This window comes from Nyctereutes procyonoides, unplaced genomic scaffold, assembly GCF_905146905.1.
Source record: "Nyctereutes procyonoides isolate TBG_1078 unplaced genomic scaffold, NYPRO_anot_genome, whole genome shotgun sequence".
Lineage (NCBI taxonomy): Eukaryota > Metazoa > Chordata > Mammalia > Carnivora > Canidae > Nyctereutes > Nyctereutes procyonoides.
In genome coordinates, this window is record NW_026575042.1 from 6,840,870 (window position 1) to 6,865,691 (window position 24,822).

The 24,822-nt window shown below is 40.1% G+C and overlaps 1 protein-coding gene across 4 annotated transcripts in view; it reads left to right on the top strand.

Annotated features, from left to right (window-relative positions):
* STAC (SH3 and cysteine rich domain) overlaps positions 1–24,822 on the top strand; it is a 152,134-nt gene that overhangs the window by 121,783 nt on the left and 5,529 nt on the right. For all 4 annotated transcript variants that reach the window (XM_055321714.1, XM_055321715.1, XM_055321718.1 and 1 more), the window contains 2 exons: positions 10,877–10,928; positions 11,023–11,160. In XM_055321714.1, coding sequence (XP_055177689.1) covers positions 10,877–10,928; positions 11,023–11,160 — 190 coding nt within the window. The remainder of the gene's footprint in view (positions 1–10,876; positions 10,929–11,022; positions 11,161–24,822) is intronic.

The window sequence follows — 24,822 nt, forward strand, 5'->3', positions numbered from 1 at the left end:
GACTCGTGTAGCAGGCCCTACGTGGTCTCTGTGTTTCCAGTCTTTCTCCCACCTCTCTCTTCCCATCCTTTTTGGGTGGAAAAGTCTCTAATGTGACAGCACAGTGTATTCGGGGGCATCCAAACTTGGGAATCAGATAAAATGGGCTCCTATCCTAACCCCTCTACTTTACAACAATAGAGCATATTGCCTAACTTTCTGACCCTCTGTTTTGTCATCTTGAAAATAGGAATAATAAGGCTCTTAGGGGATCACTGTGATTAAATAAAACAACAATATGTGGTCCCTAGTAGGAGCTTGGTAACATCCATTCCAATCTGTTCTGTTTACTCCAGAAGTGGATACTTCCTTTCCAGGATTAAGAAATGAGAGACAAGGGGTGCGTGGGTGACTCAGTGGGTTAAGTGTCTGCCTTTGGCTCAGGTCATAATCCCAGGGTCCTGGAACAGAGCCCCACATTGGGCTCCCTGCTCAGCAGGAAGTCTGCTTCTCCTGCTCCTGTTCCCCCTGCTTGTGTGCTCACTTGCTCTCGCTGTCAAATAAATAAATAAAATCCGTTTAAAAAGAAAGAAATGAGAGACAGAGGAAGAGAGAAGGAATTTATCAACATGGATTCACTTACTGTTTAAGAATAAAAAATGTGGACATCCTTGATATGGATTTAACTCCCAGCCAGGCCACCTACTAGCTGTATGACCCCCATGAAACCCAAAAATTTACGTAAGCCATCTGAGTCTCTGCTTTTTCATTTATAAAAGAAGATAATCATTATGCCTGCCTCAGGTCTGCTCACAACACTCACATCTTTGCTTAAAAGTCTCCGATGTCCTCTCAAGACAACAGCCTTTACAGACACCTCCAGGACCAGCACAATCTCATCCCTGGAGACCTCTCTGCTTTGTCTTACACTGTTCCCTCCCCTCCACACTGGCTTCTTTCCTTCCTCAGTACAAAGTGAGGTGCACAGTCTATTTTCATACCTTCTGAATTTGCATCTCTTCACAATATGTTTTATTTCCAAGTCTCTGGACCTCACTAACACTACCCTAAGGATATACAGTTGAAAAAATACAGTCAAAGGCTCTCTCTAGCCTTTGAGCACATCCAATGTGACTTTGTCTAATTTATCCAGCCAAAAAGAGGCTGTGAGACCCTGTCCCGCATCTTCTGAGTACATTTGCCAGTTACTGACTTATAGGTATGACATTTTACCACTGATGTGAAAGATGTGGTGCCAGCGTGCATGGGATCCCCTGACTGTCACTGACAATTTGAGGTCTGATAATATTAAAGAGCACCCCATTCCTCCATATGAGTGAAATGAGCTTGTATAGTAGATAAACTTCTGAAATTAGAGTCTTAAACAATTTCCACAAATAACCCTTATTATCGAATTTTTTAAGAGCTTTGAAAATTACACTTTATGGATGGCCAGCTTAATACATGAATAAACCTTTTTAAAATGCTACGTGAAATACAAATGGAGAACCCCATTATAATCAACACTGGCATTGTTATCATATACGCTGCCTCATGAGTACACGTAGGCTGTATGCCCAATCACCCTTCTAGCCTCGTGGGTGAGTATAGTGTGTGATACACTTACATATGCACATACACTCCCACACACTTGCAGTCAGATATACACACAAAGTCACATTCATATGCCCATGCACACTCAAATACACATTCATTCTCATGCACTCATACACACACAACACACACATAGTTAGCAAGAGCTTAATAGCACATGCTTAGCTTTTTGCCTTCCACATTTACAATGTAACCAGTCCCATTATCCTTGCTGATTTTGGGTTCAGAAGTCTGCAAAACCGTGTTAGAGCTATTGCTTATTATTCACACCAACACACATTTTAACAATCATTAAGAAGAGGACTTAGTGGGTTGAGGGTGGGTGACTCAGTGGGTTGAGTGCCGGACTCTTGGTTTTGACTCAGGTCATGATTTTAGGGTGTGGGATCAACAGTATAGGGCTTTGCATTCAGTGAGAAATCTGTTGTCCCTCTCCCTCCTGCTCTGTCTACAAACACACACACACACAAACGTGCTTTCTTTCTCAAATAAAATATTTTTTAAAAATAAAAATCAATAAGAATAATTTTTCTGGCTTTCCTATGCTGGTATATCATGTAAATAAGCAGCAGATATAAATAACTCCAAGTAAACACAGAGCCATGAAACATCAGGGCTCTCAAATAAAGGATAGGAGTAAATAAAGGATGAAAGGGTTCAGATGCATATTCTAGTGACCATATAATGCCTATTCCAAAGAATCCATTTTGGCTTTCCACATCTAAGTCATTTTCATTTTTATTAGTTCTCCCCAAACAAATTTATATGATAATGGCCATGTTTCATAAGGAGGAGAGAAAGGAAAAAAAGAACAAAGCTTAGGAGCCAGGAGAGGGAAAGAGGGAACTGCTTTTCCAATATTATTAAATTCTAAAATACAAATTAATTCCCACTTCAGTGTGTGTCCGGACACCTAAATTTGGGGGGGCTTCAAAGAAAAAATGTATTTTCTTTTGTAATCCCAAATAAGGATTTAGACTCTTGAATCACCAGCCTCTTTCTTAGAAGCAGTGAGTCTATCGGGTTTTTCTGTGGTTGAGTCTGAATGAAACCAGGCAACCATTCGTCTCATTAGCTAATATTCACGAGAACCTCTGGAGATGGGATGGCCTGAATTCATCTCTTTCTGATTTTTTTCAAAGCACCACTTGAAATTGAATTAAAACTGAGTTTAACCCTTGTGTGGCTATTCTCAGGATTCATTTCATGTCTTCACTGCTCACCACGTGGTGAATTAGTATTGATTGGCTGCTGGGTGAACAGTTCACAGACCCTCAAAGAGCTCAAGTGACCACTAGGCTGGAGGTGAGGGGCCAAAGAGTAGACAAGAAAGCACCCCCCGGCATGAGGTCTTGTGGAAAGGGAGGTAGTTCAGGATGCTGCCACAGCATCTCAAGAAGACATCAAAGCAGCCATGGGAGGCCAGGGAAGGCTTTGCAAGGAGGTGGCGTCACAACCAAGCCAAGGCTCCCAGCAAGAGATGACTTGGAGGGCCTGTGCAGCTTGGTTAGTGAGCAGTCATTCTCTCTTTCCAGTCAGGAAAGGATAAGGAAGGATGGGTTCAATGGCAGAACATGAGAATGACTTTAAGAAGTATGAAATGGGGGGCAAATGCGAATCCCATTACAAAGAGGTAGTGCAAATTCATTGCAGGAGCAGGAACCTATTTTCATAACTACCCACATTCCAATCCTCATTCTGGAAGGACTGTCTTCAACTTTAGTAGAGCTTAGTGAATGGACACCTAAGCTATTTAGTTCACATCCAATGAGAATGAGACAGTCTATGATTCTTTACCAAAGGGGGTAAATTGGGAGAACCAGGGCCAAGAAGTGACAGGTAGAAAGTAGAGGCTCAGGCTGGAACCCAGGGAGGCAGGTTTTCAATCCACTGGTCTTTTTCCTACCCCAAACTTTTTGTCCTGCATTGACTGTGTGGATATTCTCTCCAATGAGGTTGGCAATTCTTTCTAATCAGCAGATTGAGACAATCCATTAATATATTCCATGTTGGCCATTCATACTCCTTCTTGGTTTCTTAAGATTGCGAAGTCTTTCTAAGACCAGGAAGCTTATGATCTATAGAATGTGTTCATGAAAAGTCATTCTAGTTCACTACTAATTTTTTAAATTAAGGTGAAATCATGAGTCTATACAAATATAAAATAAACACATGTCAAAATTTTTATTTGACTTATTAATTAGTGAGAAAACCAGTATAATGTTTATCTGGTACAAAGGAGGATTCGAACATCACACATACATGGGTGAGCAGGAGTGCTGACATGAATTTACAAATACATGCCATACTGGTCAATCTTCAGAAGCAACAACTGGTTATATCCCACCAGACACAGTTCACTTGCATTTCTAGGGACAAAAGTCATTTGCATTATCACCAATTTTCTACAGCTTGTAGAAAATATGTAAAATAGCCCAAAAACAATGAAAGGGAGAGATGGCCAGAAAGATGAACTGGACACCAAAATCGGTAATCTTTGTGCCCATTTGAGAGTCTTTCACAGTTTCCTCAATTTTCCCTGACGTCCCCTTGAATTCTTTTCATAAATCTGTGAAGTCACCCAAGCAGTTAGTATTTGACAGAGGAGAAAACTATGGTTGGGATTTTCAAACCACTTCTCACCTCCTAGGGAATATTATTAAAATAAAGATTCCTGGGCTCCGCCCCCCCCCCCCCCCAGGCCTAGAGGATCAGATTCCACTTGGAGTTCTGAATGGGTAAGTGTTCCCCTGGATTCTGAGTATCTGCCAGACTTGAGAGCAGCTGTGACATCCAAAGGTACGCAGTGGGCCAATGACAGACCCAGGACCACAAGGCAGGCTTCCTGATCCCTGGTCATGTTCCGTATTCCCGTCCACATTGGGCTTTGGCCTGCAACTTGCGTGGCTATGTCCTTCACTCTGTAAGGCTTTATAAATCCTTCATAAAATAAGAAAAGGAGAGCCCTTGAGACAGAATAAGACCCCCTTGGTGTCTCGTTTCCATTCTCTAAGTAAATTACTGCTTGGCAAATGCATCAACTTAATTAAAACTAAATGTAATTCTAATGCACCAATTTGATTTAAAAATAATCTTCACAGTCACCAGGACATCAAAATGCAATTAAGGCTATTTGAGGAAAGTCTCTGATGCATATTATGTTCTGAAGCTGCACTATGTCAGGAAACCCAGACCCTCCTGAATGCCACTAATGTGCTCAGCAGCCATCTTCTCACTCAGATGCCTTTTCCAATTAGGTTCTGGAAAGCGTGATCCGTGACAGTTCAGGAACATTTACCAAGTCTCATCCAAATGGTCCTTTATCTGAATGCTTTTTCTCCACACCAACTCTCCGGACTTGGGGAAATGCAGGCAGTCTCACAGATGCTAGGTTTAAGGCAAAATCAAACTGGGATTCAGGAGCTCCTCATTACCTACCCATGTGCCCAGACTGTAAAAGGCCAGGATTATGGAAATTGAGAAGTGGGTCTTGTGAAAAATTAAGCAGCAGGTCTGAAGTTAATGGAGAAATTTGGCTCCTTTTTATGTTCCCGTAACCTGGTTTTTCCAGGACATTTGGCTGAATGACGCAGGTTGCTGTAAGATTGATTTGGTTTGTGTATATTTATTTGGTTTTGGTTGGTTGGTCTGTTGGAGCTTTGTTGTTGTTGTTTGGTTGGTTGATTTTTTTGTTCCCGATAAATAGAAAAGGGTAAGAAATACTAAAGATATCTGAAAATACTTGCAGAGTAAAACAGGCAGTTCTGATGAGTTTCACAAGGTTTGGGTGGTTATAAGAGACAGCTTGATTTAATGGTTTAGTAGTGGATTCAAATCCTGCCTAAAACTGGTGAAGTCTCTCTGAACCTTCTTACTTGAGTGCAGATGGAGGTGGCCATACCCATTTCATTCAGTGAACCTGTTGCCCTCTCCAGACTGTTTGGCTCTCCTCCTCTGCTATTCCAACACCTCCATCACAATCAACCACTGAGTGGTAGAGTACTAACTCCAGCCTCCAGCTCTTGCCACACCTTTCTTGTCACTACCTGGGGTAGAGGGCAAGAGGGATGAGTGGATGTAAAAAGAGAGAAAAACTTTTCAAAGCTCTGAAACACACTGAAGCCACTTAAAAGGCCAAAGATGATTTCATGAACCAACCATCCTTGCCAAAAACCTAAGAGAACACCCACTTAAAAGGTAAAAATCACTAGATCTTCACATTTCCAAGTGAAAAAAATTATACTTTCAAGAAGAAATTAGAACATTGAGCCTTTATTTCATTGAGTAAACCAAAAGAAAAGGCCAGTTGTGGTACTCTGATCAGTCTGCACCAAAGAGAAACTATGCCTCTACTGTTTATGAATTGCATTGTATTTTGTACATGTATAATTCTTGGGTACTGTACAGCAAAATGGTTACCCAAACTTAGGATACTCTGATTGAATCAGGCAAAGGGAACCTTTTTTTTTTTTTTAATATTTAGGGGCCTGACAAGTTCATCCCCAGGAATTTGGAAATAGAGTAAATTATAGACTGCACATTATGGATCAGGGACATAAAGTCTCCTGGAAGAAAGAGTGTAGCTGCTAGACCAGAGCAGGACTTTGGAGTGTGACAACCCAGAATGAAAAAGAATTGTTCCATGAAGAGAGGGCTGGTCAGCCCAGAAGCAGGAAACAGTTGGAGGCAGAGAGTCATGAACTGGCAGTGTCCATCCTAAGACCAACCAGGGATGGAGGATTTTTAGGCATTAGGCCTCCATCCCTCCAGGAACAATGGAAAGACTCTCCCTAGGTAGAATGAGTGGACAGAATGTTTAGACTCAGCTCTTTGATGTCAGGACAGATTGCACCACACCAGCATGGGAGAAGACAACTAGGTTGAAAATCGATTGAGCAGAGAATACACAGTTCAGCGTGGAGGGCTGCCACCCAGGGCCACACGGCTTGCAGCTGGGAGTCAGGGGAAAGATTACTCAGGCTATAGGGCAGTTTTTGTATGGCCAGCAGCTGGGGTCAGCTGGTTTCCCAGGCTCCCTGCGGGTTAGCTCATTTGAATAATTTCACAGATTCCAGGGCATAAGGGCTGTCCCTAGTTGTCTGCTACCTGGCCCCAAGAGCAGTTAGGGCTGGGGCTGGTGCATCATGGCCTGGACTGTGAAAGTCCGAAGGGAAATAGTTGGGGTATTGACTTAATCAGCTGTTTAAGGGGAGCTGGCTGATTTCTAGCCAGAGTTTGAAATTGGGTCACTTGCCATCAGGGAAATACAAATCAAAACCACAACAAGATACCACCTCACACCAGTGAGAATGGGGAAAATTAACAAGGCAGGAAACCACAAATGTTGGAGAGGATGCGGAGAAAAGGGAACCCTCTTACACTGTTGGTGGGAATGTGAACTGGTGCAGCCACTCTGGAAAACTGTGTGGAGGTTCCTCAAAGAGTTAAAAATAGACCTGCCCTACGACCCAGCAATTGCACTGCTGGGGATTTACCCCAAAGATACAGATGAATGAAACGCCGGGACACCAGCACCCCGATGTTTCTAGCAGCAATGTCCACAATAGCCAAACTGTGGAAAGAGCCTCGGTGTCCACCGAAAGATGAATGGATAAAGAAGATGTGGTCTATGTATACAATGGAATATTCCTCAGCCATTAGAAACGACAAATACCCACCATTTGCTTCAACGTGGATGGAACTGGAGGGTATTATGCTGAGTGAAATAAGTCAATCGGAGAAGGACAAACATTATATGGTCTCATTCATTTGGGGAATATAAATAATAGTGAAAGGGAATAGAAGGGAAGGGAGAAGAAATGGGTAGGAAATATCAGAAAGGGAGACAGAACATAAAGACTCCTAACTCTGGGAAACGAACTAGGGGTGGTGGAAGGGGAGGAGGGCGGGGGGTGGGGGTGAGTGGGTGACGGGCACTGAGGGGGACACTTGATGGGATGAGCATTGGGTGTTATTCTGTATGTTGGCAAATTGAACACCAATAAAAAAATAAATTTATTATTTAAAAAAAAGAAATTGGGTCAAGACACCTCTTCAAAAATAAATTAAAAATATCATAAAACACACAGTGCTTTTATCTTGCTAGCCTACTCAGATGCATAGGCCTAGACCCCATGTTGAAAAGGAATCTCAGTCTGAGTGCAACTGCAGTGGAAAGAGCGCCGAGACTGATGGGTGATGCCAGGCAGGGGCAAGGGGCAGCGCAACACCCCAAGGGCCACAGGTTTGCTGACCCAGATAGCGGAGCATTGCTGTCTTGGATTCAAGTGCTGCCTGGGGCAAGATCCTGCCTGCAGAGAAAAAGAGGCATTAGCTGTCTCCATCAGATGATTAGAGTAATTGGCTAATATCAGGAGTCTAGTCTTAGGCTTTATAACTGCCTCCCATCTATTCCCTTCATAGCCCTTATGACAATTTGCAGTTATATATTCATCAGTTATACATATAGACTATATTCTTCTTATTTAAAACTGTTTTAAATGTTGTATTATATATTTGCTTATTTGTATCCATCTTTCTCACTAGAACATTAACTCCAGTGAGGATGTTATTCTCCAAAGAATACCCAGAGTTGGTATTCTGGAATATTTATTGAACGAATGGATAAACAAACAAACAAACAAACAAAAATAATAAATAGTTGAAAGTAATTCTCCTCCCTCACTAAGCAATTTTCTGGTCCTGGCGGTGCTCTTTTATAGGATAAGACAATCCTCATCACACTGTCAGGAGGGTGTCTGGTATTGCTCATAATATTATAACTTGTATTCAAGTGAGTGCCTTGTTCTAATATGTGGTTTAGTTACCATGGGTCATGGTAAAAAAATGGGTCTCTCTTTAGACTATAAAGCCAAAGGTTGGATCCAGACAGCATCCTTTTTCACCATTAGGAAAAGGTACCTCCCCCCATCTCCAGCTTTATTCTCTACTTCCAGTTTCTACCAAACCATCAGCAAAGTCATTGTACTTGATATTAACACATGGTTTCTTAGGTTATTAGGTTAAGTAAAATCTGCTGGAACTAGAAAGATTTTTCTACATCAGCTTTCATCCTTGCTGCTTAATTAAATCCCTCATCTGGGAAAAGAGTGATTTTCAGCCATCTCGCTTTCTGTGGCATCAGCATGGAACTGTGACTGTTGAAATACCAAAATGCCACTCATGTTTAATGCTTCAGGTGCAACAAGCCTGTTCTATTTAGAATCCCCTATGAAGATAGATATTAACTGAGAATTGAAAATGACAGCAGAGGAGATTGAATCAGAGTAGCAAAATGAGCCCACGGATCTACTTCTTCTCTTGCTCCAATCCCTTAAAATGTCAGGAAATATATTTCTCTAAGAATACATCCATAAAAGTACTAGAAAACAAGAAATAATGCTGAGACCCCAGATTTTGAGAATTTCCAGGCAAACTGTAGCAAACAGAACTGAGAATAGTGAAGATGCCTAGAGAACAAAGAATGCTCAGGCAAGAGTAACATTTAGGTGTAGGGACACATTCACGGAGACACTGAACTCATAGCAAATTCATTGAAGAACATGAGGGTGTCTCCAGTGGCTTGATTGCATGAATGACCCAATTCTTCACCCTTTCTTGTGCTCCTGCCCTTTGCCATGAGACTTTCCAGTTTCTGTCACCACAGAAGTGGAGTCTCTATCCTGTCCCTTGAGTCTGGACTGGCCTCATGACACGCTTTGCCCCATAAAATGAGGCAGAAGTGACAATGTGTCAATTCCAAGCCTGGCCTTAGAGGCCTTATATGTTTTGCATGTTTTCATTTGCTGCTCTTGAAATTCTGGCATTGGCATGAATGTACAAATTATATTTCTGGGGTATAAGAAACAGATAATAGGGCAAAGTCTCCCCAGACATCCCAGCCAACAGCCAGCCAACAACCAGGCATGTGAGCAGCTCATTGAGGTTTTGTGGCTATATGTTTTGGTGAATTCTGATGGCAGTGTATAACTGATACAGACTCCCACATTACTGCTTATAATGAGCAACAGGCAGCAATGGTGTTTGTTTGACTCCAGAATCAAAGGAACACCAGTACTCAGAATAGAGGGAACTCATGCCCAAGGAGGCTTTCTCTGTGAGCACAGAAGTCTGAGAAAGAAAAAGAGCTGTGTTTAGATAACTCTAGACCCCAGATCATCTAGAGAGCAGGGGAAGGGAATGAAAAGGCAATGGTACTTAACAGGAGAATAAACTGACCTCTCCCCCACCAGGGTTAGGAGAGCCATCCTGTTTCAGCCATTGAAGTAGTGGTAGGACACCCAAGACAGCTTGCCTGCTACACTTCCAACCACCCAAAAATGAGATGCGCCAATCAATGCACCCTGCTCTCTTAAACAGAGCCTGAAATTAGCCCTGGCACTTGGGAGAAAGACCCAGTGCAGATGCAGATGTGTGTGATAGTAGAGAAGTCCACCCAGCGGTCCACACCTATCCACCTCTGTTTTTAGTCATTAATGTAAAGAAACAACCAAGAAAAAGAAAAGAAAAAGAAACAACCAAGAAACAAAGATGTTGAAGAAAATCCTCTGACATGAAGGAGAAGTGATAGAATAAAGCAGAAGCCAACCAATTCTAGAGGAAACAAAGAATTCAATAAAGGAAAGAAATATTGTTTTAAAAATATAATAATATCCTCGGAAAGATCCACTATAATATCATAACAGAAAGCTGCAAATGTGAATATGAAGCTTTCAGAGATAATAAAAACCCTTCTCTATATGTAAAAATAAAGCTAATATTGGGGCACCTGTGTGGCTCAGTTCATTAAGCACCTGACTTTTGATTTTGACTCAGGTCATGATCTCACATTTGTGGGGTCAAGCCCCACATTGCACTCTGTGCTCAGCATGGAGTCTTTTTTTTTTTTTCAGCACGGAGTCTACTTGAGATTTTCTCTCTTCTACATATGCCTGTTCTCCTGCTCTCTCTCTCTCTCTCTCTCTCTCTCTCTCTCCCTTTACCTCTCTCTCAAAATAAATAACTAAAATATTTTTTAAAAATAATGCTAGTATTATTTTTTAAAATACAACATGGGAATAATAATACTTGTTTTGGATGTGGAACAAAACTTTTCAGGGGTAGGGAGAACTGGGAAGAAGTCATGTTTATTTTACTTCTATTTACTTTAGGATTATTATGAAATAGTTTAAATGAAAAACTATTACTTGTGACTCTGAAGTGTCATCTTTTTCTTTTTTTCCCCCTCTCCTTCCCTGCTCAATTTGTTCACTCTTCATTACAGGCCAGGAGACATGATTACACTTCTAGAAGACACCAATGAAGACTGGTGGAAAGTAAGTATTTTTCTTTCTTTAAAAAAAATCATTTGGTAACTGAAATTACAACAAATGCTATAATTGTGGATGCATGCCTTCTTTTTCCTTTCAGGGGAAAATTCAAGACAGGATTGGCTTTTTTCCAGCCAACTTTGTTCAGAGAGTACAACAGAATGAGAAGATTTTTAGATGTGTTAGGACCTTCCTTGGGTGTAAAGAGCAGGGACAGATGACACTGAAAGAGAATCAGGTGAGTAAAGCATGCAAGCACATACCAGGTATGACCAAAACAGAGAAAGTCACTGACAAATAGAACAATACAAATAAATCAAAATGAATGGAGTCATATTCAAAGTATTCACTTTGAGAAAAGATAATATTCAATCTGGTGGTATTATATGGTGTGGTAGGATCTGCACCTGCAAAACCACAATGTCAGGAAGCTCACTTTGTAGTATCTGTTCATAAAAGGAAATGTACATAACATTACAGCAGCAGAGTAAGGACATCTGTCTGGTTCTGATGCTTTTCTCTGAGGACCACTGGTCTCTGATGTGGACACAGTTTGGGCTCTGCACTGGTCTTCACCAATGCATGGTTTATTTTTCATAGTTTCTTAGGAATACTTTGTTTACTTTGCTGAGGGTTCTACAGTTCATTGCATTTGCCTCCAGTCACAAAGACTCTTCTAAGTGAGGCCTCTTTGTCCAGACTTCAAGCTTCTGCCTTTTCACTGGAACCCAAGACACCTTCACATTACTGCATAAAATATAGTCAGGACATAGGCAACCAGACTATCTCACACCAGGGCCGGGTTGTCTCCCTACACTAGAGGTGTCTGGCACCCTCTTGCTCAAGTGCCATGTTGAATGTAAAGTTCAACATGCAACAACAAATAAATGATGCTGTCGATTTCCTGAGAAGCGGCATATGAACCCTTTGCATGTATATGTCTTCAAGCTCCTTGCTTCTTGCTCCCCCATCTCACCCCTAGAATGTTGATATAGACAAAGAGACAAGACACACACAGCTCAGCTCTTTGTCCTAATTCTGCCTCTCTTTGCTTTCTTCCAGCAGAGAGAGGGCTTCCCACTGCCACTTCCTCTCTGACTCCAACTCCCTTCATGTCATATCCTGTATCCTCACTATAAAGTAAAATAATACATAAGACCTCCACATTTGCTCTTGGTGTATTTGGCGATGATCTGAGAAATCAGACATTAGAAATTTCTTCAGTCTTCTAATAAAGTCTCACAATTAACTCAAATTTCCAATTTTGAAAGCCAAAGCCTTGCCTTTCTTTCTGTCTCCACTTTTGGTATGATAATTCTAATATTTCCTAAGACAATGCCTCTGGTCAGAACTGATGAGGCTCACCCTACAAAGAGGTACAAAACGAAAAACATAGTAATAATTTTAATACTGTCCCAGGGTACCTGGGTGGTTCAATTCATTCAGTGTTTGCCTTTGGCTCAGGTCATAATCCTGGGTCCTGGAATTGAGCCCTTCATCGGGCTCCCTGCTCAGAGGGGAGTCCGCGTCTCCCTCTGCACCTCCCTCTGCTGTGTGTTCTCTCTCTCTCTCTTTCTCAAATAAGTAAAATAATTAAGAAATAATAAGAATAATTTTGATATTATCCCTGTTCAATAGCATTGCCCAAAACATCTTGAATGTCATTTTTATAATTGCCTACAAAGATAGTTTCTAAGTCCCATAAGATTTTATATTACTTTATATTTATATTACTTCATATCTGATTTATAATTTTTAAAAATTGTGTATCTAACTTGATCAACAATTTTGTATGCCACGTATAGTGCCAAATATTTGATCATCTTCAAACTAACAAGTACACCCTCAAAGAATAATAATATACTCTTCTTTTATGACTATTTAAAAGAAAAATCTTTATATCTAGCCTCTGGTTCACAGAGAAGGAAAGAAGAAATTAATACAGTCCTAGACACTGCCACAATAATTATTACAAGTATCATTATTATTACTTATTATTTATATCATAAGTATGTATGTGTATATTTATGTCATAAACATATATGTAACTATATTTTACTTGAGATCCCACACATGTCCTGTGAATTTTATTGATTCATTATTCACTATTTATATTTCATAAATAATGAAACAAAGGTTCATAGAAGTTATATGCCTTGCTCAAGGGTGCAAAAACCTGGTAAGTATCCAGGCTGGAACTTAAACATAGGTCTGAAAACTCTAAGTCAGTGCTTTCCACTGAGCCATGTGCCCTGGACAATGTGGAACAAACTTAGAGCAGTACAGTACCATCTGCATAGTTTGGCTCCCAGGGAAGGTAGATGTTATAAACAAGTGTTCTAGGACTGGAGAGCCCCTTGGAAACAAATTCTAGCTCCTATAAGTACCCTCCTGGGTCATCCTTGATTCCAGGCAATGGAATGAATCATCCTTGTCAGACTGAGACCCCATCTCTCATGCCTCACATGCCCCACACAGCAAACGGGCACTTTCCCCAGCTGGGTTCCATGCCAATGCTTCAAGCTTCTCCAAGTTTACCCACCTATATATTTCCTGTTCCAAAAACTTGGAAAGTCTTTTGAATGAAATAAATTCAAGGAGGATATCCATCTTTATTGGCAAAGTTTTATTAAATAATTTTGCAAGCATGTTTGATTTTTTTCTTGGAATAATCTTGTGCTTCCCCTCTTGAAATTAAACATTGTTTTTGTATTATTAATATACAAGTCAGTGAAATCAGAAGACAAATTAAAATTTGCTCAACCTGATCAATTTCTAGAAGCAGAACATAAACTCAGTGATTCCTACTAATTCCTTGGCTCTAGTCTCCAAAATTGTCTTTTCTGTGAATAAGTTCACACCTGCCTTCTCCACATTCATGGTTGAACTGACGATCTTCCAAGATGGGGGTGGGTGGGGTGAGGCAAACAATCCAACCTCTTCAACTAGACATGTTCAAGACACAACACAGCATTTCAGCTTAAACCAGGAACCAAAATGGATCTGCCCATAATCTTTTTAAAAAGTTCCATAACCCCTGATATTTGTCCAGCCTGGTGTTTCTGGTCATGTGGTTTAGACCACCTGAATCAGAATCACCTGGGAGCTTGTTGAAAATGCAGATTCCTGGACTCCATCCTAGATCTGCAGAACTTCTCAGAGTAAAGGCAGGGAATCTGTCTTTTTACAAACCCCCCAGGATCAAAGCTGAAGTTTGAGAATGACCTTCACTTCCATTATCTCACTTTTAAATCCTATAGTAGTCCTGTGACAGCTGAAGGTATTTCTATTTCCATTTACATACAGGTCCACGAAAGGTATGGAGTTCTCTAGACCTACACAAATTCTCTGTTTTCAATCTTTGGCATCAACAAAGCAATCAATTTTGAAAAAATGTCAGCCACTTGACAGAAGATTTTAAAGATCTGTTATTGAGAAAATTTTTTAAAATTTGGCTCCACTTTAGTGTCCTAAATCATTTTAGGTATAAAATTTCAAAACATGCTGGTCAAAATGAGGAGAATATAGTGTATGCATTAACAAGAATGCAGATTTTCATGTCCTACAGAAATGGATCCATATCCTGTGTGATTTTGGCAAAGTCGCCTCTGAATGTCAACATCCTTATCTGTGAAATCAGTGTAGTAGCTCAGTAGCTCCTCCCTCTTTACATGGGGTGAGGGCTAAACATGATCTGTGAAAACACCAGGACAGTTCCTGGCCACTACCAGTACTTAGCAAGGTCCCCCTGCCACCAGCATCATTCAGAGTGAGTTCCAGATTCGTCAGCAATGGCCAGTGAGGCCTTAAATTACCTAGTAAGCATCAGAAAACAACCAGTATGACATTTGCAACTCTAAAAATATAGAGACAAATGCTCTTTAGCAGGAAAATAGGAGAAATTTGATTCTGAAAATAAATGCAGTATATCTCTTTGATCAAATCACATTTCTGCCTCTGGGGCTAATTTGTCTAATAATTATTATATTATTTTTTTCACAGAGCTCTTGTTTCCAAATAGAATCAAGTTATCCTTTTGTTGTGAACACAGCTAGAGTTTGCACTAACACCAAAGCATGTTTTCTTAATTTTTGAAATTTAAAAAATATCCTTAATAAGTCAACTTTAAATACCACAAAAGTATTTCTTTAAATTCATCCATAGTTCTGCTATCCCAGGAGAACTATTTTTATTGATTCTTTGTGTTATGTCAAAGCTTTAAGGAAAAATAGGCAAATTATTTTTAGATTACAAAACTAAAATGCATTTATTGTGGAGAAAATCTGTAAAATACAACCAAGTATAAAGAAGAAAATAAAGATAGCAGGTAATTGAAGCATCGAGATATTATTAACATAAACAATTTGGCATATGTTCTACCAAACTTTTCTTCTAATTAATATTTTAGTGTTCTAAGTTTGTGGGGTTTTTTTTTAACTTAGTCACTAAATGTTTCTCAAAACAGTTTCTAACAGTTCTGTAACATTTTATTGCATACATCAGGGTTTGGCAAAGTGTGGCCTATTGACCTATAGTCAAATCTGGCCCTGTTTTTAAAACAGAGTTTATTGGAACAGAGCTATATTCATTCATATGTCTATCATCTGACACTGCTTTCACACTAGAACAGCTGAGTTGAGTGGTTGCAACAAAGACCATATGGCCTTCAAAGCCTAAAATATTTACTATTTGGTCCTTTTCAGAAAAAGTTTGTCAACCTCTAATCTAGATATATAAGAATGTGCTTCAATCTTCTTCTGCTGTTGGATATTTCATTTTAATTTTTCCAACTATTATTGATAATTGCAATGAATATATTTAAACCAAAATCTTTCTTCATCACTCTGGATATACTTCCTTAGGATATACTTTAGAATTTATAGACAAACAGATAAGATTTTCATAGTTCTTGATACATATGACCAAACTGCTTCCAAAAAGATTGTGCCAATTTCTATCCATATAAGCTATTTGTGAGAATACTCGGGTGACCCCCACATCCTTTCAATAATTGAATATTACTATCATTGATGTCTGTCATTTTAATAGCGTGATAACAATTCATATTAAACTGAATTTCCTGAATGGTTAAGGAGGCTGAAGTTTTATCAGGCATTGGTATGTCCTTTATGTTTATGTACTTTGCCTATTTTCTTACACTGCTGAAAAAGTTCTCTATCTTTTAAAAATATTTACATCTGATCTACTATATGTGGCCAAAATTTCCTGTTTATCATTTGCCTTTTGATCTTAATGCTTCTTCCTTTGGGAACTTAATTCTTTGATTGGGTCATCTCTATTTTGCCATATTTTCTCTATAGTTTTAACTTCTTTTTCTTAAGATTTTATTTATTTATTCATGAGAGAGACAGAAAGAAGCAGAGACATAGACAGAGGGAGAGGCAGGCTCCCTACTGGGGGGTCTGATGTGGGACTCAATCCCGGACCCGGAGATCACAACCTGAGCCAAAGGCAGATGCTCAACCTCCGAGCAACCCAGGCATCCCTAGTTTTAACTTCTTGATTGCTTTCCACTTCATCACTCTCTACTTCCTCCTGAGAGAACATTTTCAAATAGTGCCCCACTTCCTTTAATATTCTGAAGTTCCAATCCAGTCTTTCACTGCTTCTAACAGAGACTGAACTTAATGTGTATTGCCTGTAGTGTTTTCTTCTCAACCATCCCACTTCTCCCCACAGTACATTTTCTTTGTCTTTCATTACATCCTCTCCACCTAGAGATTCTCTCCTTAAAACATCAAGGTTGAGTTTTCCTTCAGCCTATAGCATCCAATTTCATCCAATGAAAGAATAACTTTCAGACATAGGCACATATTTCCTACAATATTTTTAATGTTTGATAGTAATAGTTTTGATCCTTACCTTGTTGTAAGCAGAACAATAGCCTCATGTCTTAATTGCCAAAACTGAATATGTTACCTCACATGGCAAGAAGGACTCTGCAGATGTGATGAAGTTACAGATTTTGAGATGGGAATTTATTCTTGATTATCCACACGAGCCTAGTGTCATCACAGGCCCTTAGAACAGGAAAACAGGAGGACCAGAGTCAAAGAAGGAGATCTGAGGATAGAAGCTGAGGTCAGAGAAAAAAAGATTTTAAGATGCTACACTGCAGGCTTGCAGATAGAGGAAGGAGCCAGAGCCAGGAATGCCTCTTGGAAGCTGAAGTCAAGGAAACAGATTCTCTTAGAGCCTTGAGAAGAAATGCATCCCAGTTTTCACCTTGATTTGAGGACTTCTGATCTCCCAAACTGCAAGATAACAACCTTGCGCTGTTTTAAGCCACCAAATTGGTGGTAATTTGTTACAGCAGCCATAGGAAACTAATCCAGCTTTTGGAGTGGTAGCTAGCACATAGGAGGCACTCAGTAAAAACTTGGTGAATGAATGAATAAATGGGAACAGACAGTGGGGAATTAAGGGACCTCAGACACTGCAGGTATCTCTCTTGTGGCCTGGCCAGTAAAACATTTGCTGGGATAATCATCTGCCCTCTTTGTCTGGGACTGAGGAATTTCCTGAGATGTGAGACTTGCAGGGCAAAGACTGAGAAAATCCTGGGCAAACCAAGACAAGTTGGTCATCCTATTCATGACCCTCCAAAGCAGAGTTCCTCTGGTTCCCCCTTACCTCTCTACTCATAATCTTCTGCTCTCATCTCTTCATTCCACCTCAAAATGAAAGGAAATGTTTCCAACCCAGCTATTACTTCCTAAAATGGCATGTTTTCAAGCCTGGCTGAGCTATGCATTTGCACCATCAGAATTTTAAATCCTAGACCCTTCATTTCTGAGAAGTGTACAAGCTGCTGAAGCCTATTTTCAACCATTTGTATTCATCATTTTCAACTTTATTTAGCTTCCTCATCTGTTTACCCATTATCTGCTCTCAAAACTGTCCAAGCAGTGTATGGTGGGTACAGAACTCCTCATCCTTTGAAAGGTCTCCCCAAATCAGATCACTACAAGGATGCTAAGTAGGAGGTGCAGAATAAGTCAGTACACTCAACAAAGGATGAACATTTGTGCATCTTGGCCTCCTATTTTTGAAACACATTCAAACAATTCTTCCATTGCTTCTATCAAATACTGTTTCTTTTCTACACTGAAATCTTGAGAGAGAAAAGGGGGAAATAAAGATTTGGAGCATATGTGGACACACACCTAAACTGTCACTGGGTTTTTGCTTGAGAGACACTGAAATTTACTGTTAATGTAAATGAGGAAAACTCTGAAAATGACTCAAAAAACTAATGAAGACCCAAACTGCAATCACTTTTTTGTTTGTTTTATGCCTTGGGATAATACTGTTGGGATCTGAGCTCTGGCCAGAATTTACATTTTGATTTCTTGCCCACTGTTCTCTGTATTTGACATTAGTTTGATACAACATCTTTGTGTATATGTCAGTAAATTGTATTCAGATTCATTATTTAAATATTTTAATTGGACATTTTTAAAATAAGCATCTAAAATAAGCACGAGGGCGGCAGGGGCAAGATGGTGGAGTAGGGTACCCAAGTCACCTGTCCCACCAACTTAACTAAATAACTTTCAAGTCATCCTGAAAACCTATGGATTCAACCTGAGATTTAAATAGAGAACATCTGGAACGCTACGGAGAGAAGAGTTTGCACTTCTAACAAGTACAACTCGTTTTTAGCCACTCTGAACTGAGCAAAATGACTAGAAAGAACTCACCACAAAAGAAAGAATCAGAAACAGTCCTCTCTCCCACAGAGTTACAGAATTTGGATTACAATTCAATGTCAGAAAGCCAATTCAGAAGCACAATTATAAAGTTACTGGTGGCTCTGGAAAAAAAGCATAAAGGATTCAAGAGACTTCATGACTGCAGAATTTAGATCTAATCAGGACAAAATTAAAAATCAATTAAATGAGATGCAATCAAAACTGGAGGTCCTAACAATGAGGGTTAATGAGGTAGAAGAAAGAGTGAGTGACATAGAAGGCAAGTTCATGGCAAGGAAGGAAGCTGAGGATAAAGAAAAAAAAAGAACAATTAAAAGACCATGAGGAAAGATTAAGGGAAATAAATGACAGCATCGGAAGGAAAAATCTATGTTTAATTAGGGTTCCAGAGGGCAGAGAGAGGGACAGAGGACCAGGAAGCATATTTGAACAACTAGTAGCTGAGAATTTGGGGAGGAAAACAGGCATTCAGATCCAGAAGATAGAGAGGTCCCCCCCTAAAATCAATAAAAACCGTTCAACACCCCGACATTTCATAGTGAAACTTGCAAATTCCAAAGATAAAGTGAAAACCCTTAAAGCAGCAAGAGACAAGAGATCCCTAACTTCTATGGGGAGAAATATTAGATTAGCAGCAGACCTCTCTACAGAGACCTGGCAGGCCAGAAAGGGCTTGCAGGATATATTCAGGGTCCTAAATAAGAAGAACATGAGCCAAGAATACTTTATCCAGCAAGGCTCTCATTCAGAATAGAAAGAGAGATAAAGAACTTCCAAGATAGGCAGAAATTGAAAGAATGTGTGACCAACAAACCAGCTCTGCAAGAAATATTAAGGGGGATACTGCACATGAAACAGGATGCCCAAAGAAATAATCCACAAAAACAGGGACTGAATAGGTATTACAATGACACTAAATTCCTATCTTTCAATAGTAACTCTGAACGTCAATGGACTTAAAGATCCCATCAAAAGACACAGGGTTTCATACTGGATAAAAAAGCAAGACCCATCTATTTGCTGTCTACAAGAGACTCATTTTAGACCTAAGGACACCTATAGCCTGAAAATGAAAGGTTGGAGAACCATTTACCATTCAGATCGTCCTCAAAAGAAAGCAGGGATAGCAATCCTCATATCAGATAAATTAAAGTTTATCCCAAAGACTACAGTAAGAGATGAAGAGGGACACGATATCATACTTAAAGGATCTAGCCAACAAGAGGACCTAAAAATCATGAATATTTATGCCCCTCATGTGGGAGCTACCAAGTATATCAATCAATTAATAACCAAAGCTAAGTCATACTTAGATAATAATACACTAATACTGGGAGACTTCAACACGGTGCTTTCCGTAAATGACAGATAATCTAAGCACAACATCTCCAAAGAAACAAGAGCTTTAAATGATACATTGGACCAGATGGATTTCACAGATATCTACAGAACTTTACATCCAAATGCAACTGAATACACATTCTTCTCAAGTGCACATGGAACTTTCTCCAGAATAGACCGCATACTGGATCACAAATCAGGTCTCAACTGAAACCAAAAGATTGGGATTGTCCCCTGCATATTTTCAGACCATAATGCTTTGAAACTGGAACTCAATCACAAGAAGAAATTTGGATGAAACTCAAATACGTGGAGGTTAAAGAGCATCCTGCTAAAAGATGGAAGGGTCAACCAGGAAATTAGAGAAGCATTAAAAAAGATTCATGGAAACTAATGAGAATGAAGATACAACCGCTCAAAATCTTTGGGATACAGCAAAAGCAGTCCTGAGAAGGAAATACATCGCAATATAAGCATCCCTCAAAAACTGGAAAGAACTCAAATACAAAAGCTAACCTTGCACCTAAAGGAACTAGAGAGAGAACAGCAAATTAAAACCTACATCCAGCAGAAGACGAGAGTTAATAAAGATTCGAGCAGAACTCAATGAAATGAAGATCGGAACTGTGGAACAGATAAAAAAAAAAAAAAACAGGAGTTAGTTCTTTGAAAGAATTAATAATAGATAAACCATTAACCAGCCTTATTAAAAAGAAAAAAGACTCAAATTAATAAAATCACGAATGAAAAAGGAGAGATCACAAACAATACCAAGGAAATACAAATTATTTTAAAAGCATATTATGAGCAGCTATACACCAACAAATTAGGGAAACTAGAAGAAATGGACACGTTTCTGGAAAACCACAAACTACCAAGGCTGGAACAGGAAGAAATAGAAAACCTGATCAGGCCAATAACCAGGGAGGAAATTGAAGCAGTCATCAAAAACCTCCCAAGACGCAGAAGTCCAGGGTCAGATGGCTTCCCAGGGGAATTCTAGCAAATGTTTAAAGAAGAAACCATACCTATTCTACTAAAGCTGTTCTGAAAGATAGGGATGGAATACTTCCAAACTCGTTCTATGAGGTCAGCATCACCTTAATTCCAAAACCAGACAAACACCCCACCAAAAAGGAGAATTATAGACCAATATCCCTGATGAACATGGATGAAAAAATTCTCAACAAGATACTAGCCAATAGGATCCAACAGTACATTAAGAAGATGATTCACCAGGGGCAAGTGGGATTTATTCCAGTGACACAAGGCTGGTTCAACACTTGTAAAGCAATCAACGTGATAGAGCATATCAACAAGAGAAAAAACAAGAACCATATGATCCTCTCAATAGATGCAGAGAAAGCATTTGACAAAATAAAGCATCCATTCCTGATCAAAACTCTTCAGAGTTTAGGGATAGAGGGAGCATTCCTCAGCGTCTTAAAAGCCATCTACCAAAAGCCCACAGCAAATATCATTCTCAATGGGGAAACACTGGGAGCCTTTCCCCTAAAATCAGGAACGTGACAGGGATGTCCACTCTCACCACTGCTATTCAACATGGTACTAGAAGTCCTAGCCTCAGCAATCAGGCAACAAAAAGAAACAAAAGGAATACAAATTGGCAAAGAAGAAGTCAAACTCTTCCTCTTTGCAGATGACATGATACTGTACATAGAAACCCCAAAAGAGGGATCCCTGGGTGGCGCAGCTGTTTGGCACCTGCCTTTGGCCCAGGGCGCGATCCTGGGGACCCGGGATCGAATCCCACGTCGGGCTCCCGGTGCACGGAGCCTGCTTCTCCCTCTGCCTGTGTGTCTGCCTCTCTCTCTCTCTCTCTCTCTCTCTCTCTCTCTCTCTCTGTGTGTGTGTGTGTGTGTGTGTGACTATCATAAATAAATAAAAAAATTTAAAAAAAAGAAACCCCAAAAGACTCCACCCCAAGATTGCTAGAGCTCATACAGCAATTTAGCCGTGTGGCAGGATACAAAATCAATGCCCAGACATCAGTGGCATTTCTATACACTAACAATGAAACTGAAAAAAGAGAAATTAAGGAGTCAATTCCATTTACAATTGCATCCAAAAGCACAAGATACCTAGGAATAAACCTAACCAAAGAGTAAAGGATCTATACCCTAAAAACTACAGAACACTTCTGAAAGAAATTGAGGAAGACACAAAGAGATGGAAAAATATTCCATGCTCATGGATGGAGAAGTAATTAATTAATATTGTGAAAATGTCAATGCTACCAGGCAATTTGCATGTTTAATGCAATCCCTATCAAAATACAACTAAAATTCCAACTCCAGAGAGTTGGAACAAATCATCTTAAGATTTGTGTGGAATCAGAAAAGACCCCGAATAGCCAGGGGAATATTGAAAACGAAAACCAGAGCCGGGGGCATCACAATGCCAGATTTCAAGTCGTACTACAAATCTGTGATCATCAAGACAGTGTGGTACTGGCACAAAAACAGACACATAGATCAAGGGAACAGAACAGGGAACCCAGAAATGGGCCCTCAACTCTATGGTCAACTAATATTCGACAAAGCAGGAAACACTATCCACTGCGAAAAGGACAGTCTCTTCAGTAAATGGTGCTGGAAAAACTGGACAGCCACATGCAGAAGAATTAAACTAGACCACTCTCTTGTACCATACACAAAGATAAACTCAAAATGGATGAAAGATCTAAATGTGAGACAAGAATCCATCAAAATCCTAGAGGAGAACACAGGCAACACCCTTTCCGAACTTGGCCACAGCAACTTCTTGCAAAATACATCCATGATGGCAAGGGAAACAAAAGCAAAAATGAACTACTGGGACTTAAAATAAAAAGCTTCTGCACAGCAAAAGAAACAGTCAACAAAACTAAAAGACAACCTACAGAATGGGAGAAGATATTTGCAAATGACACATCAGATAAAGGGCTAGTATCCGAGATCTATAAAGAACTTATTAAACTCAACAGCAAAGAAACAAACGATCCAATCATGATATGGGCAAAAGACATGAACAGAGATTTTACCAAAGAGGACCTACACATGACCAACAAGCACATGAGGAAATGCTCCGCATCACTTGCCTTCAGGGAAATACAAATCAAAACCACAATGAGATACCACCTCACACCAGTGAGAATGGGGAAAATTAACAAGGCAAGAAACAGCCAATATTGGAGAGGATGTGGAGAAAGGTCAACCCTTTTGCACTGTTGGTGGGAATGTGAACTGGTGCAGCCACTCTGGAAAACTATGAGTTAAAAATAGACCCAGCAATTGCACTGCTGGGGATTTATCCCAAAGATACAGATACAATGAAATGCCGGGACACCTGCACCCCGATGTTTCTAGCAGCAATGTCCACAATAGCCAAACTGTGGAAGGAGCCTCGGTGTCCATCGAAAGATGAATGGATAAAGAAGATGTGGTCTATGTATACAATGGAATATTACTCAGCCATTAGAAATGACAAATACCCACCATTTGCTTCGATGTGGATCGACCTGGAGGGTATTACGCTGAGTGAAGTAAGTCAATCGGAGAAGGACAAACATTATATGTTCTCATTGATTTGGGGAATATAAAAAATAGTGAAAGGGAATAAAGGGGAAAGGAGAGAAGATGAGTGGGAAATATCAGTGAAGGAGACAGAACATGAGAGACCCCTAACTCTGGGAAACGTACAAGGGGTATTGGAAAGATAGGTGGGCGGGGGGTGGGGGTGACTGGGTGACGGGCACTGAGGGGGGCACTTGACGGGATTATCACTGGGTATTATGCTATATGTTGGCAAATCGAACTCCAATGAAAAATATACAAAAATAATAGAATAATAAATAAGCACGAGGGAGCAAATGTAAAGGTTCTCATTGATGCAGATTAGTTGGACTAATAGAGTTGTTGAATTTGGGGCATATTTCAATAAGGAAGAAAACTCAGTCTTTGCAGGTTTTAAAGGTAAATCCTGCTCTCAAGGCATTTTTATGGGTTCTTTTAGGACATATCACCCTGCACATCGCTGGGGTCTCTTGTCTGTTGCGTTTGTGGCATGGCAATGATAGGTCTTAGCTTTTGAAAATCAGATGGTTCATCTTTCCTTTGGTGGTCCCCTTACCTGTGAGGCACTAGCGGGATCTAACCTGGCCTAAGGGCTATTTCCTTCTTACAACTCACCTCTGACCTTTAGGAAATAGTCAACGCATCTTCTGTTCTTACAAATTACCTCCTTTTTATTTCCCTGTCTGAGCCTGTTTCCAATCAAGTTTCTCACACGGTGAATTTCTGAAACATGAACCAGAATCCAGTATATCCTATGTCTCAAACCCCAGGAGTCACAAATAAAGCTCTTTAAGTATCCTTTTAAGTATCCACGTAAAATGGTTTCTGTTAATGCCCTGCCCACATTCCCTTCACTGTGTGGGTGTACCCATCTCCTAGCTGCTGTGGCTGCTAACAGCCCACAGCTGCCCCTTATCTAGGCAATGCCCTTTCACTGACTGAGAGCTGCCTCACCTGAGAGGTTATACCTCTCACACCCGAGGCCGGCCAGTGGCCAATGACTGACATGGGGCCCAAAAGGCCAGAACCCTTGCCTCACAGTGGGACTACTCTGTGGTGCACTTCATGCTTCAGAGCTTCCTGTGGGATCAGGCTGAGACTCATCTCCACCTAAGAACTCACCCTTGTTCAGCTCCTTCCCCCTGTCTGCCATGTTTCCCTCAGATCCCACTTCCCAAGAGCACACCCACAACAAGTGACTTCACAAGGATTCATGTCTCAGGCTCTGTTTCTAGAGAAACAGTTATG